The 16,459-nt window shown below is 47.3% G+C and overlaps 1 protein-coding gene across 9 annotated transcripts in view; it reads left to right on the top strand.

The window, feature by feature from the left end:
* The window catches only part of SPTBN1 (spectrin beta, non-erythrocytic 1), a 199,092-nt gene that overhangs the window by 127,583 nt on the left and 55,050 nt on the right, over positions 1-16,459 (top strand). For all 9 annotated transcript variants that reach the window (XR_002342956.1, XR_002342957.1, XM_021088218.1 and 6 more), the window contains 2 exons: positions 872-1,023; positions 12,765-12,938. Coding sequence is in view for 7 of the 9 variants with exons in the window: in XM_021088218.1 (XP_020943877.1) it covers positions 872-1,023; positions 12,765-12,938 (326 nt within the window). In the remaining 2 variants the exon portion in view is untranslated. The remainder of the gene's footprint in view (positions 1-871; positions 1,024-12,764; positions 12,939-16,459) is intronic.

Here is a 16,459-nt window from a genome sequence, read left to right as displayed (position 1 = left end):
TGGGATGTGAAGGGCTGTTTCTGAACAGATGTGTCTAGTTTTGTGCTTTGGACCAAACTTGATCACTGAGTCTTAAAAAACTAAATAGTGTTTCCTAGATAATTTAGATGTGCAATTACCCCACTTTGGACCCTAAACTAGAAGTTACTTTTTCAACAAATGGTTGAAGTTTGGAGATGATAGTCATCCACTCACTTTATAGAAGGGGACATTGAACCCAGCGTCTCAGCCTGTTTTTGACGAGACCTCGGCCCAGGCCCTGCCGTGCCAGTCCCGGCCACATCTCTTTGTGCTCCACCATGTTGCCCACCACTTTCTCTCTTGTTCACCGAACATCCAACTAAGCAGGAAGGCGTCATTTCAGATCAAGGTTGTGAGTGAGTTTATCTTGTTACGTGTTGCCTAACCCTTTGTATGAGAGGGAAGAAATTTCTTGCTGTCCCATGAGCTTTGCTGCTCCATGCCCTCTGTGTGTCCTGTGTGCTCCCCCAGCACTTGCCTTTTGGAGGAATAATGGCTGTGACACATTTAGAAATGGTACCAGCCAAGTATTATGTGATTGAGCAGGGCAGCAAAGAACCCCACTGTGGCCTTCTGCATCCTCCTGCCTCTTCAACAGAGGTGGGAGAAAATGAAATGAATGCGAGTGAAGGATGCTCGGCTGGTAGTTTATGCTTAGGAGCCCAGATGTTTTAAGGATGATGCAATTCCTCTGTTCACGAGTTGTTGACCGTGCTTAAGAGGAGCTAAGTTTTATTACTGTTGAGTTTTACTCTTCTTCCTCTGGCCGGGGTCCTGCGCCCCTTCTGACACATACCTGCTGTTGTCCAGGCTGTGGTTGGTAGTAAAGCGACCTCTCCTCTGCTTGCAGATGAGCGCGAAGCCGTGCAAAAGAAGACCTTTACCAAGTGGGTCAACTCCCACCTCGCCCGAGTGTCCTGCCGGATCACAGACCTGTACACCGACCTTCGAGATGGACGGATGCTCATCAAGCTGCTGGAGGTCCTCTCTGGAGAGAGACTGGTGAGGATGTGAAGTCTCCTGCACTGTGGGTGGGAAAATGTTCTTGCAAAATCAAGTGTGAGCTTGTCTCCTGGTGAGGTCTGCAAATAATGGTTGATGTTTTTGAGGAGGAGATGCTTGATAAGAGTGACGAGCATGTTGGGGGAAAGCTCCAGTGTGACATTCTGAATCTGGGTAGTTTTCTTGACCTGTAATGAAGCGGCCTCATTCTGTTTTTTTGCAAGGTTCCTACCTCTGATCAGAAAGCCCTTGGCTGACGTCCCCTGTTAAACAGGGCATGGTGCTGGACGTGTAAAGGCCAGGCTTGGGCGCTGGGTCTGGGGTGAATCTTTATCCCTCGAGATCACAGAATAATTTTAAATGCGTCTTACTGGTCCTCTGGAAAATCTGAGCTGCCATTTCCAGGTGGCAGGAATTGAATTCAGTGGTCTTTGGCATGTTTTGCTCTCTTCCGTGCACACTTTTTATTTTGAGGTGGAGGGAGAGGCTGGTGTTTTGTCTCCTTGGAAACTCAGAGCTTCTGATGAATTCACTGAGCCTTTTGGGCAGGGCCGTTGTCAGCCTGCATTGAAAATGTTCTCCCCATTCTGTTTCCTGCCGCTACCATGGCCATCCCTGATGGCACTTTTGTTTATGAACCTTCAACTGAGGAATCTTAAACCAGTCAATGTAACTGACCCAGCAGGTTTTGTCTCGCCTTTGTGTGAAGACGGGTGCTGCCGTCTGCCTGAGCACAGGCAGTTCCACAGGTGATGGTGGGGCCCAGCCAAAGGCTGACGCCCAGGGATCGAGCCCCACATCTGCAGTGACATCACCAGGAAAATATGATGCTGGTGGTTGGCAGGGCTGCCAGAAAGCCTTGTTTTTTAACTTGATCTCCACCCTGGAACTTGTCAGCTGCAGTAGGTTTGTACGCAGACCGACCCTCACACCTCTGACCATGGGCAGGGGGCTGTGGTTGTACCCTGCCAGTCATTAGCCCCGGGGCAGATTGGCCCCTGAGCCTGGGGAAAACTGTTTTCTCTCTCTGTGCCCCTCCATCAAGAAGGGGATCCTCTAAAAGAGAGCAAATCCCTGCCTCATCCTCAGGGAGTGTGGTCCACGCTCTTTGTCTCCTGAGTGTGCAGGTCTCCTTATGTTTTCTTTGAGAGGTTGTGCGTCAGGCTGCACAAACCGAGATGGCTGCCTTGAAGTTGGTTTGTCAGGTGGGAGTGGGGGCTTCGGGCCCACACGGGGAGGGCCTGTTGTTGATTGCATTTGTTTTTTGTTTTGATGTGAATCTAGGCCAGAATTACTGTGATATACACCTTTAAATAGAATTTTTGTAACTTTACTTTTTCAACCCTAATTCTCAACCTTTTTTTTTTTCTTCTTAATGTTTAACCTAGTATGATTGTCTATTGATTTTTTTTTTTTTTTTTTTTTTTTGGAATGTGTTTGGAAAGTAGCTGAAAAAATCTTTAAAGGTCATGTGGCTAGAAATCAGTTTGAACATTTATTTTTGTTCCAATAAGGTCCAGTTTTCAGGGATGTAAGGAGTTAAGTTGTTCACCCTGGAAGGTCCATAATTCTTTTGCACCAGCAAGATCGTGTCCTTGATAATGTCTACATAATAAATGGGATCAGGCCCATTGTCCCTTATTCTGAACAGGGCAACGAAAATATTAGGAGGGAGGAAAAAGCAACCAGCAAAGCATAATTCTTGGTTATTTATGGATACCTCCCACTCCTCTCTTTATTTGCTGCTAGCAGTAATTTTTTTTTTTTTTCCCCAGTCCCCCAGAGACCTGGGAGAGTAGGGCTTGAGAGCAGCATGAGAAGCTGCATCTCCATCCTCTCAGACAGTCGGGGACCTACCACTTTGTGAAACCCCAGTGCCTTGACTTCTTTTATTATCCGTTCCTCACAGCCAACTGTGATTATAGGTTGGGCAGTCTGATTCATCTTCTTCCCAAAGCAAGGATATCATAGATAGAGTGAGCTACAGCTCTTGCTCACTGGTACTGGAAATTTTCGGTTCCTGTGGCCCCGTAGTTTATTTGGTTCATGAAATTTCCGGAAAGGGACACAGACTCACTCTGCCAGGGGCTCACCTGAATCACCTTCAAGACCTTCCCCGAAGAAGAGGATATTCCCCCGCTCCCGCCCTCCAACCCAGGGCTTGCCCCAGAGAATTCTTGCATATTCAGATTCCAGAAGGAATGAGGCTGCTGGAGCTTCCAGGTCTGGGTAGATTAACATCCACACCTGAACATGTATCATCACATAACACACAGTCAGCGCTGGGCTCTCTGCACCAGTGATCCAAAACCCTGGTCTCAGAAACATTCACACTCCATGTGGAGCCATGTCTCCATGGGCATTTCGGCTCCAGCACTTACCACCAGCTTGGCATTAGGTAGCAGATAAATATTTAGAGGGGTGGAGAATCTCAGTTTATTTTATTAGTAGGTTCTTGGAGCCAGTTCATCCTTCTTTATAGAGGAGAATATTTTTCTGATTTTTACTGAGTAAAAGTTCAAAGAGACACAGTAGCTTAATGATCCAGGCAATTTCACCCTCACCCCACTCTGCATTCCAGCTTGATAAAATGTTGGCTAGTTTTGAGCAGGTTTGGGGTAGGCATTTGGGTTGTTCACACACTTGATTCTTATGTCCTGGAGAACGTCAGATGATGGGAATCCCCACTTCTGGTCCTGGCTTGGGCAGGATCTGTGTCCGAAAGTGTCGTTCTCTTTATCTCAAATATGTCAGCCCATGGAGCGGTGGGGACTCTGAGCTGGGCCTGGGAGCTGCTGGTAACCAGGATTGGGCTGACCATGGAGAAAACTTTTTTCCCAGTGTGTTGCTCTGAAATTACCAGGCACTGTACCTTCATAAATGTCTGGCTTTAAAAGTTCCATAGGGAATATAGCCCACCCTTGGAGTTTGCTTTTGTTCTAAACAACGAGACACAGAAGAATGCCCCCCCCCCATTAAACTGAGATTTAATTGCACAAATATGAAAAGTGCACTAAAAGTTAATGGGTAATAGTGGTACCATGTGATAAAGTACCAAATGAATGGCCTTAAAGCCCTAGAGTTCAGAAGGGAAAGTGGGCCTTCTGGATGAGCTGTCAGGAACCTTAGCTGATGGGCGGGTTCTACCTGGATCCAGAAGGAGAGGTTCGGGTGTGGTCCAGAGAATAGAAGGGCTGTGTGGCAGCTGCTAGGAAGAGTGAAGATAGCGCTTGGGGATGATTTGATTCCCTGGCCCAGGAACGTCCGTATACTGCAGGCATATGTGTGTGTATATATATATAAACACCACTCTTGACTTTAGCATCTACTGACTAGGTAAAAGCAGTGAGCACAGAACCTGTGCCGGTCACTTTGTTATTGGGCCCAGGTCCCAGGGCCAGATCAGAAATGGGACTTGAGGAGTAAAGGTTTGTCCTGCACAACACTGACATTGAGGGAGTGGGGTCTTTGAACTTTGGAACCCACAGATTCTTGTCCAGGTTTGAAGCACCCATGCCCGCCCCCTTCCCTTCGTGGGCCTAGCATGAAGAATGGTTCTGAGTAAGACAGCTCCCTGCCTTGCTCTTGCTAGATTGATCCCTTGCCCCTGACCAAGAGGTCAAGGTTTTTCAAACAATTCTAGCCTTCCCCCAACCTGCACCATTTCCAATAGCAGGTATCACTGATTTTTGCTTGCCTGTTGTTTTCCTGATACTGTCATCTTATTCTGCTAATCTATCTAAAAGAAGACAAAGCAATAAAAAAAAAAGTGGATTTTTTTTTTTTTAAACCACCGTTAATTCCAAAACAGGCTGAGCTAGGTGGAGAAGATAGATTTACCACGAGATTTGCTAAGCTTTAAATAAATCCCACGTTGAACTGCCCTGAGTGAGTTTTACATAAAGCCTTTGTTCAAACCATACTGGCATGTATTGTTGTAGAAACGGGGTTTTATGGACTAGCCACAGAACCTGCCTGTTGTTTGTAATGTCATTTGTGTGGGAGAATATGCTTTTGTTCTAAACAGCTGCAGAAGAATGCCCCCTCCCCCGTTAAGATGAGATCTAATTGCACAAATATGAAAAGTGCACTAATAGTAACAGGTAATAGTGATGCCACGTGATAAAGTACCAAATGGATGGCCTTGAAGCCCTGGAGTTCAGAAGGGGAAGTGGGCCTTCTGGAAGGGGTGTCAGGAACCTTAGCCGGTGGTGGGGTTCCAACTGGATCCACAAGGAGAGGTTTGGGCGTGGATAGCCAGAGAATAGAGGGGCTTTGTGCCAGCTGCTAGGAAGAGTAGAGAGAGCGCTTAGGGGTGGGTGTCAGGAGGGACCTGGTGTAGGGAGAGCATCCTGGACAAATTAGAGTCTGTTTTTGGAAGGAGTGATGATGTTAGGTCACTTGCAGTGTTTACTGTCATGCACACAGTCCATTTAGTTCTCACAGTCTGATGAAGTGGACAACTTATACTTTATAGAAGAAACAGGCAGTTGACCAGGGTCTTGCCCAAGGCTGGTATTGCTAGTGAGGCAGAGAACTTGGACTCCAGCCCCCACCCTCCTGTTTGTTGGTCGCCTCCTTTCCTACTGAGCTCTGCCAAAGGAGAGGATACCCCTTGGGAGTGTGTCCCAACCGGGCAGGAGATGGGCAGGAATGAATGGGACACAGTAAGTTGTTTCCTGTTTAATATTACTTGGGCAAGAGTTGTTTATACTCTTCTTAAGGCTAAAGGTGTGATGTGTATAGGGAGGTGTTTGGGGACTTAGTGTGAAATGAGTTTGGGTGCATATATCAGAAGAGATTTTGTAATTAGCGTGTACTGTCCTACCCTCTGTATTAAGTTGAGATGCTTGTGTGTGTGTGGGGGGGGGTTATTCATTTTGATTAAATTATAAAAACATAAGCGGGTGTCTATCATATAGGTTTATGGGAGACCAGTGGTGTCCTTTCTCTGTTTCTTCTTCACCTGAACAAGAGATCAGCAGGCACTTTGGAATTCACCTTGCACACAAGTGAGTCTTTCACTCTCCAGCATGTAGATTGTATTTTATAGCTGGAAGTGACTTAAGCGGCTGCTGAGTTAGCTCTCTTTATTTCGTAGGTCCTGTAACTCAAGAGTAAGCAGCCAGCAAGGCCACCCAGCTGGTGTGTGGTTGTTCCCAGGATTGGGGTTATGTCCACCCTACCACCCTTGGAGAGCTGTTGCTCCAGGTGGCTTCAGGGTGGCTTTGGACACCCATGGAGAAAATCAGAGGGAGCAAGGCTTACCGGGTGAAACAGAGTGGCCAGCTCCCGGGGGCCTCCCAGAAATATGGAATCTTCCTTATGTCTTCCCCTTTTATTCAGAGAAGCTAAAAACAGCTCCAGGAAACATTTGTTTTCTCTTTTCCATTTCTGAGCTCTGACAAAACCCCTGCCATTGGGATTATTCCACAGTTGTGCAAATCCTGACGCCGTGCAGGGTGTAACTGACCCAAACTCAAGTCAGAGTGGTGGACCTGGGAGGGGCCAGCTCCCTCCTTCCTTTCTAAGGGCCTTAGGTTCACTAAGTGGATTTGCCCAAGATCACACTACTTTTCAGGGGCGGGGCCAGCTGTTCTAATATACAATGAGAATTATGTTGTCAGTTGCTGGAAGTTGGTTATTTAGCTCCTATAATTCACACTCCTCCTTTGGAGCTGGAAAGAAGATGGGTCTGGAGCAAGGATCCAGGCAGGTTAGATCTGTGCTTGATAAAGATGTGGGACCAGAAGGCACCTTGGAAAGGGGAAACAGGAAAAGTGCCTGCAAAACATGGGAACACGGGCCCTGGTATGGAAGAGCAGGGAAACTTGTTAGAATGATTTAAAGGAGGAGCCATAAAAATAGGCATTTCCGCAGAGGAACCCTTCCTGCCTGCAGAGACCTCCTTGTTGTTTGAGTCTGGTATTGATCCTTACTTCTGCGTTCATGGCCCCTCAGACCACCTCATCAGAAAGGACAGAGAACAGAAGTGCGCATGTTGCCATGGGAACGGACCTGTGTCACACTAGGAATTTGACAGTAATTAATGGAGACAAGACAGGGAAGGCTCCTTTTCTTGGCAGAATGATCCCCTCTTGAAGCGAGGCTTCAGAAGGTGTTTATCACTGAGAGATGCACCCCTCCTCCAGTTCCATTGTGTTTGGTTTTTTCCATTGTTATCTCTTCCTTTTGTGAAGATGGAAGTTGAGTAAAAATAAAAATAGCTCTTTTTTTTTTTTCTTTCTTTTTAGGACTGCACTTGTGGCATATGGAAGTTCCCAGGCCTAGGGGTTGAAGTGGAACTACAGCTGCCAGCTTACACCAAAGCCACAGCAGCAAGGAATCCGAGCCAAATCTGCCACTTACATCACACAGCTCATGGCAACGCTGGATCCTTGAAGACCCACTGAGGGAGGCCAGGGTTCAAACCCAGATCCTCATGGATAATAGTTGGGTTCGTTATCACCGAGCCATGACAGAAACTCCAAAATAGCCCTTAAAAAAAAAAAAATACTGTCTGCCAGATGGGAACTAAGCCTCCTTATTCCCTTTCACGGGGACATATGTATGTGCCACATTCAGTTCCCAGTGCGGCGTGAAGAGGACACGCCCTGGAATCCTGGCTCCCTGTGTACCAGCCAGCCTCACAATCACCTCACCCCTCTGAACTGTCCGTTCTCATCTGTAAGATGACAAGGAGGTCACTGGTGGCTCAGCAAGTTAAGGATCTGGCAGTTGGATCCTTGCAGGGCTGGGGAACTTACGTACACAGATGCGGCCAAAAAAAGTGACATGAATAATACTTATTATTACTGTGAAGTGTTATTATGAGGGTTACATGTGGTAACAGACATAAACCACTTAACAGAGAAGTTAACACAGTCAGTTGCTAGGTAAATGGCAGCTAAGAGTCTTTAGATCTTGGGAGCTGTGCTGTTTATGTGACCCGATGTGTTTCAGGGTATAGTTCTGTGCGATCATTAACTCTCCTAACATTAATTCCCTGTAATGCTCGCTCCCGAAACTTGTCCAAGCACTGTGCCTTAGAATATTTCAGAAGCCCTCTCTGAGGCAGATACAACACAAGTCCTGGGAGTTGGTGGTCTTGAATTTTGGTCTTGATTCTTATTCCTCTGCATTGTGTGACCAGCACATCAAACATCATCTAACCTACCCACGTCTGGTTTATTCTTTTGGTTTAAAAAAGGTTAACATGCCACTGAGGGTAAGTGCACGTCAATTGAGATGAAATGTGGGCCAGTGTTTGAAAAACATAAGGAGATGTCTCGTGAGGCGATAAAGCAGCCTGCACCGCGCAACACTTTGCCTGGTTTGAATTACGAGCCGCACAGCGTGATAATATTTAAAATCTCTCTGTAAACCCTGCTTTTCCAGTCCTGTTTCCTAATAAGCTTTGCATTACGGAGTTCTTACTTTGGATAGCAGCCCCAAGTGTTGAGGTCGGACTATTTTCACATCTTTTCCCCTCGCTCTTCCAGTCTCCCCTCCCTCCAGACTCCAGCCAGTCTTAAGTTTTCTTGACCACTTGTCCTTTTATTCCTGTCCAGGGTTTGATTCGGGGGCAGTAGGATTAGAAGAGTAATATTATCATCACTATCTGGGGTCACCATTCATTTCTGGTTTTAAATTCACTTTTCCACTGACGTATTTCAGCCTCTCTGGCTCTCGGTGGGAGAGTTCAGTCTAGACCCTGAACAGTTCCCAGTGTTGACAGAAAGGTTTGTTATTTCTCTGCACTTTGAAGCCCAAGTGGCAGAGAGGGGAAGACCCCCCCCCCGCCCCGCGCCACTTTTAAGTAGAATTGTTGGGAGGAAAATCCTTGAGGTGCCCTTGCTGGTAGAGACACTTTGTGGGTTTGAGAGTGCCATAATGATTACACCGTATCACTTACGTAGCAGCCCTTTCAGATCATTTGTGATATTATCCCCATGTTACGGATAAACAGTTGAGAAGTAAGGCACTGGTTTGCCAGAAAGTGTGGAAATTGTGACTTAAACCTGGTCATTTTAACATAAGCAGCATCTTCTACATCGTATTGCCCAGCGAAAGCATATGCATAGATCTAGTTTGTCCGTATTGAACCAGTAAGAAAATTAAAAAGAGTAAAACTTTAGGGGGAGAGGAGCAGAATATCACTTCCCACCCCAAAAGTATGGTTTGATTTTTGGGAGAATTGCAACAAACAAACAAACAAAACAAAGCCAGGTGAGAGATCTCCTGAGAATTTTCCATTTCCTCTGGCTTTTGGAAATTGGTGAGGTTTGTTCTTTAACCATTTGAGTAGCCTGATCATTTATCTGAAAGGGTTTCCCTGCCATTTTTCTATCAGTTCCTTCCTTAGTGTTCTGGGCACTAGCATTTCTGGTGGATGGTGCTGGCGGGGAATTTCACTGGGTCTAGGCCTGGAGCGACCCATTCCCCAGCCCCCACCTGGCGTGACAGCACCAGCGTGGAGTCCCTGCCATGTGGCGTTAGACCCTTCCAACCTGCAGGAGAGCCTTTGGCCCCCTCACGTGGTCCTTCCACATCCACATCCCCGCACCCCATGTTCATGTGTGTATGGAACACGGTGCACTGGGATTTTGTCGAGAAAACAGAAGCTTGAGGTGTCTCACTAATGGTTGAGGTCAAGTTTTTCAAGATAAAGTCTGAGAGGATGGTGGTTACGCCTGAGGCGGCCTGGAAGATCTGGCCGCCCTCAGCTCGGGTCCTTCTCTCAGATGACAAAACAATTTAGTTAAGAGCTCGATGTCCTCTATTCAAGGAAACACAATCCCTGGACTCAGGGGCACTGCTTCCTGGGGGCAAGGGCAGGCTTTAGGAGCCTTAGATGAGGCAGCCCTGGAAGCAGCACATTGGCTGGGAGGTTGGGGGTTTCCTTAGAAGGCAGGCGGGCCTATGTTCTCAGTGGGGTGAGGTTGAGCTGGGGCGTTGTGATGGGTGTGTGTTCGGGCTCCTGGACAGGCCTTTTCCTTTAAGTGCAGGCTGACTTAGGTTTATGCCGTGGGCTGGGCCACCAGGGCGCCTCTTTTGTGAATCCTGATATTCAAATTAATGTCATCTAATTCCATGCACGCTGTTCCTCACATGCTCAGTTAGGAAATAACCTTTTCTGGCCTCACAGAGGTAATCGTGGGAGAGCATCTATGGCCCTTTGAATGCCCCATGCACGCTGCCCCACAGTTCTGGGCAGCGGTCCCCAACGAGCACTATTGTAATCACAGATCCTTGGTCTGACCAGCAAGAGACACCAAAGTCCTCCGAATTCCAGAATCCACACACCTCCTTAGAGGCAAGTGGTCCCCATCCCTCAGCTTTGAACAGAGTTGCAGCAGGAGCCTCATTCAGTCCAGCGCCCACCTGGACACACGAAGAACAAGGGACCGCTGTGGGTGTCACTTGGTCAGCCAGGGGAAATGAGAACTAAAGTTCCCTTGGGAGAACTGGGGCAGGGACCTACGACTTCTCCTGGGGGGGACTGCGGGCATACCTGCCTCATCGGGCTTCTCTCCCTCTGCTGCAGGAGGAGGCGGAGGGGGCGGTGTGGAGGCAGCTGGGCCTCCTTTGGCAGAGCAGGCGCCAGCGTGGGCTGCGCACCACATCTGCAGTCTTTCACGGAATCCTAGACGGCTTCTACCCCCTCTTCTGTTTCCGACCTGACCTTTTTCTTACTTCACCAGATTGCTTGATTTTGATGTAATGTTATCACTTGACCTAACATGAGCAACAAATCCTAGCATTTCTGACATACCTGAAATGTGTTAGTTGTGAAGTTTCTGAGAGAGAATGCCTTTTTTTTTGGGTGGTGGGGAGGTTGTAAGTAAAGCAGACTTCCCTCCACACCAGAGGGGAATTGGTTTCAGGACTTGGGGGCGCATCCAGAGGGCCGGCTGTAGTGAAAAGCTTGGCTTTTAGAGACTTTTCCATTGCTTTTATTTGAAAATAGAACTTGCCACTTGTGGCAAGACCTCTGCTTGTAATGTTACTTCCTTAGGGTCAAGGCACATTCTTCTCTGCTTGTTAGTGCCTTTTTTTGGAGAAGAGAAGGTCAAGAAAAAAAATAACAGGCTCTGAGACTGGGTACTTCAAGTGGCCACTAGTTACCGTTGTCTTTCCAGATGTTTTCCATTGAGCACATGGCCGAGGCTCTCAGCTAGGGAGGGGAACATTGGGAAGGAGCAGGCTGTTGCCAGAGGACCTGTGTGTGCCTGGGTTGCTGCACTCCTGGCTGCCTTTCTTCTGCGAGGCTGGCTCCTAGCACACACCGTGCCCCGTCCATCCGTGGATGTTCCATTATGCCATGTGGACCTTGTGCTCTGCACCAAACCAGAGGCTGCTGAAAATATAGCAGAAGTATAAAGAATCATCTCCATTCTCAGAAGCCAGTAGTCTGGATGTAAGAATGATACTATGAAGTAACAACAAAAGTGTAGGACGTATGATGAGTTCTTGAACTCTGTGGTCCAGACCATCACTGTGTAGATTTAGGGGGAAAGGGAGACCTGTGAGACCTGGAGTGGTTACAAATCACTGCTGGAAGGAAAGGTGTGCCTTGACCTGAACCTCAGAAGGTGGGTGGGGTCTGGAGAGAGGGCCAAGGAGGTCAAGCGGCAGCCCGGCCAAGAACATCCTCTGGCTAGCAGGGTGTGTGCAGCCTGGTGGCAGCTTGGTGGCAGCCTGGTGGAGGCGTGAGATCAGCCTGAGGTGGAAGAGTGAGATCTGCTAGAGTGGGTGTGTGGAGCAGTAGCGAGGACGATGGGAAGGACGGAGCCATGCGCTGGAGGCACCAGCTTGCTCTTGACACAGGAGACATTAGAGAACCATTGAAAATTTCACGTGTGTGTGTATCTATCTTGATTTGTAGCTTTATTTATGTAAAAGGTTCACCTTCAAAGGGCCTTTTTTGGATTTTGATATACCTGTGTAAAAGATATTTGGGAAGTTCCTGTTGTGGCTCAGTGTAATGAACCTGACCAGGATCTGGCGTTGCTGTGAGCTGTGGTGTAGGCCATAGGTGTGGCTCGGATCCTTTGTGGCTATGGCTGTGGTATAGGCCGGCAACTCTAGCTCTGATTCGACCCCTAGCTTGGGAACTTCCCCATGCCGTGGGTACAGCCCTAAAAAGCAAAAAAAAAAAAAAATTGGGGTAGTTCAAATTAATCTCACATTTTGTTCCTTTATCCCTTCTTTTCAGTAAATTACTCTTATGCAACTCCCTCCCCACCATCCTCATAAAACCATCACTTGGAAATTCTCCTGATTTGGTGGAGTGTACCTGCTTTGTCATTTTGAGGCAACCTTAGGAAACAACCCAAGCCAACAGGTGGCAAACCTATTTTTACTTTTAAAGCAGCCAGAAAATTCTCAGAGGTGTTTTGCCATGCACCTGCAAAAATTACACAGATGGCAGTAGTAGCTCTGAAATTCTTTATGGAAATTGGGTTGCTTTTTCTCTAAACTTCCAGCTTTTATGCTCATTTGTAAATTGTGTAGCTTCCATGATTAAACAAACCTCTGAAGAGTGATGGGTGATCAACCCTTAAGTAAACTTTTCTAAGGTTGTTAGATAAATGCTGTCTTTGGACTGATTGTTATCGTTTTGGTTTGGGTGGGAGAGTGCTGATGAATGGCCACGTGTGAACTCTGGGCGGTAGCTCTCAGCCTCATTCTGCCCTGTTGGATGACCTGTTTTCCACCTTCTGCTCATCTGATTATAGCCCAAACCCACCAAGGGACGAATGCGCATCCACTGTCTGGAGAATGTGGACAAAGCCCTTCAGTTCCTGAAGGAGCAGAGAGTCCATCTGGAGAACATGGGGTCCCATGACATCGTGGATGGGAACCACCGGCTGACCCTCGGCCTCATCTGGACCATCATCCTGCGGTTCCAGGTAAGGAACTGATCATCTTTATGAAACTGGCCTCCCCACTCCAGAGGGACCAGGAACACCAGGCCGAAGTGGCACCTCAGAGTCAGATGTGTGGAGCTGTGTGTCACATTTGGCTGTCCCGTAGGCATGCCGCAGCTACCATGTCCTTCCTCAGTTTTCCTAGCCCCTTAAAGTCTTGAACCTGCTGTCATATTTTGAGGGGGTTTCTGGACTATGTCCCAGCCCACCACCTCACTGGTACTTGCTCTAAATGTGGTATCTGCGGCTCCGCTCTCAGGAGCAGAGGTGTAAGGATGTGGTTGGTGCTCGGTTACTACAACTGAATAGTCTAAACTTTGCAAGACTGTGACATGCATCATAGAATATTTTTAGGAGAAGCAGCTTAGAACTATGACACATGTGTGGGCTCTGTTTCTACCTTCTCATTCTCCTTTAGTTATGAGGAAGCAGTTTCCAGAGGGAATGTGCAAAAGCCTTATGCTCTTTTTGAATTGATGACCATTTTATGGGTTTGTTATACCCAAAGGGAAGGTTCTAAGTATAGAAATAGTCTAAGCCAGAAGGTGCTCTGAAGGTCACTCTGTCCAGTTCCTTTGCTTTATGAGGGAAGGGAGGAGCCTTGTCACACAGCCAGTGGAGGCTGCCACATGCTTCCAGCCCCTTAGGAGAAAGCTCAGCCTTTCCTGTCTGGGAAGCATCTCCAGCTTAGTCACTGGTTCTTTCTCCAGGCTATTTCTTCGTGCTCCTACTTTTCAGTTAAAATCTGAAATGCAGAAAACACTTGTCACACAGCATCAGGTTCCTCTGCAAACAGAAGTCCTAGCCGTCCTGTCTCCTGGGTGGCTGTAGGCTCTGTGCCTTCCTTTCCCGCTTCTTTTGATGCAGTCTGATTTTTTTTTTTCTGGGTAAATAAAGATCTCACCAAAAAAGGGCAAAAACAGAAATCCACTTATAGCTTTTTTTGTATTCTTACTAAAACTCTGAAATCAACCTCGAACTAGTTGTTTTCCTTCTTGCCTCCCGCGGCCCGGGGCTCTCACTTTGTGTTCTGGGTGGGTATGTGGAATGGTAGGAACAAAGACAGTCCCTGAATGGCTGGGTTCTAAGCTTTGATTCAACTTCTGACTCCTTGGGAAAGCTTTTCACAAATTCAGGTTCCCTGCTCTCAGCCCCAGCGCTTGTAATTAAGTAGCTCCGAGGCAGGAACCGCTGAAGATGACATCAATAATGGAGTTAATTGCATCCATCAACAACTTTATTTTGCAAACAGAACTCTTGTGCAGGTTTTTGCCATTTAGTTCCTGAATAATTTGAAAATGGACCGAATACCATTAAATCATTAATCACTGCCCTTGGCCTTAGGCCAACAGAGGTGGACCGAGCAGGACCTTCTTTGAGCCTCGCCTCTGTGCTGTAGGGTAAAAAGTTCTATTTTTCTTGCCTTTGGCCTGTAGTAATCAGAGCGTGGAAGGCATCCTGACGGGTCTCTCTCAACAGCAGACTGGTGCCCTTGGCTGAGAGCTGGCGCACACGGCCCTTTCCAGGATTCTGGGCATGAGTTGGGTTGAGTCATTGACTAATTAGTTTCCTGCCAGCTTGCCTTTTTCTGCGCTTGAACCTGTAAATGCTGATTTGTACTTTCTCCCTTTTCTTGGAGGCCAGAAATCCAGGCTGATGTCACTGCATGGCCTGCAGGGTTGGCATTTGATGTGATCCTGCCTTCCCCAGCAGCTTTCTTTTTTTTTTTTTTTTTTTTTTTTTTCTTTTTGCCTTTTCTATGCCCTCTCTCGTGGCATATGGAGATTCCCAGGCTAGGGGTCTAATCGGAGCTGTAGCCACCGGCCTACACCAGGGCCACAGCAACTCGGAATCTGAGCTGCGTCTGCGACCTACACCACAGCTCACAGCAATGCTGGATCGTTAACCCACTGAGCAAGGCCAGGGATTGAACCCGCAACCTCATGGCTCCTAGTCGGATTCGTTAACCACTGAGCCATGACAGGAACTCCCTCCTCCAGCAGCTTTATCATATTGTACCCCCCTTCCACAAACACGTATTGATTCTATACCAGACCAGGCCCAGCTTATGTTCTGCCTCCTCTGTAAAGCTTCCTCAGGTATCTACAAAGATCTTGCTCCCCAGCTCCTGAGTGTGTAATAATCTCATGTTATCATTTCCCGTGTGTGTGTGTGTGTGTGTGTGTGCGCGCGCGCGCGAACACGCGTCCTGAGACGTGGTCTGCCCTGATGGGTGTAGCAGGTGTCATTAAATGCCATTGATGGAGTTTTTGTAGTGGCTCATCGGTTAATGAGCCCAACTAGGATCCATAAGGATGCTGGTTTGATCTCTGGCCTCGCTCAGTGGGTTGAGGATCCGGCGTTGGCGTGAACTGTGGTGTAGGTCACAGTTGTGGCTAGCAGCTGGCATTGCTGAGGCTGTGGTGTAGGCTGGGCAGCTGTAGCTTCGACTGGACCCCTAGCCTGGGAACCTCCATATGCTGTGGGTGTGGCCCTAAAAAGCAATAAATAATGAATGAAAATAAATAAATAAATACCATTGATAAATGACAGGTTTATGCTGCTTCCCCTCTAAAAGAGAGTAAAACGTGGTAGGAGAAACAGAAATGAAAATCTTTAAGTTTTCCTAGTCCACATAGGCAGCCGTCTTCATTTCAGAAGGTAAACATTGTTTCTTAATGAGCAAGTCTGGAAACAGACTCCCGACACACAGAAGCATAGGAAAGCTGACAGGGATTATTGTAAAATTCCACCTGCCTTTCCTGGTGAGTCAGTTTCTTACCCCTTGAGAGAGGGTTATTCTTGCACATTCACTCTTTGGACTCTGGAGTTTATGCTGACTCAGACTTTTCTTACCACAATTAAAAATGGAGAATTTTTCTCTTTTTTGTTTTTAGCCACACCCACGGCATGCAAAAGTTCCTGAGCCAGGGATTGAACCCAAGCCACTGATCGCACCCATGCCACAGCACGAACCCAAGCCACTGCAGTGACAACCCCAGATCCTTAACTCACTAAGCCATATGAGAACTCCAGAAATGGAGAATTTTTTGAAAGGTGTAATTATTTCAATTTCTTGGTATTTTTCCTAGTCAAAATTTTCTTTTTAATCTTACATTTATATATTTTATCCTCCTCCTGTCTCTTTTTCTCAAAAAGAACTCTGGGGTATGTTTCTAGATTAAATGGAAAGACTTTTGACAGGGACCAGGACAGGGAGCTTTGGAATGCCTAGAGCTGAAAGAGAGTGATAGCCACCATTCCCACTCCACCCCCAATCCCACATTTTATTATTAAAATCAAGGAACTAAAGGCAAAAGGGCATTTACAATGTTTGTCTAAAATCACCTGTCTGGTGGGCAGCCCATGATCTAAGAGCTGACGTGTGGATCCTTCCCGAGAGTTGAGCATTTGTTCCTGTGCATGGCAGTGCACTGAGATAGCTCCTCCTCAGAGGGGGAGCCGAGGGACTCGCCCAAGGGCATACAGTCGTAGGGGAGCCT

This window comes from Sus scrofa, chromosome 3 (genome assembly GCF_000003025.6).
Source record: "Sus scrofa isolate TJ Tabasco breed Duroc chromosome 3, Sscrofa11.1, whole genome shotgun sequence".
Taxonomy (NCBI): domain Eukaryota; kingdom Metazoa; phylum Chordata; class Mammalia; order Artiodactyla; family Suidae; genus Sus; species Sus scrofa.
This window is presented reverse-complemented; position numbering and strand designations above follow the sequence as displayed.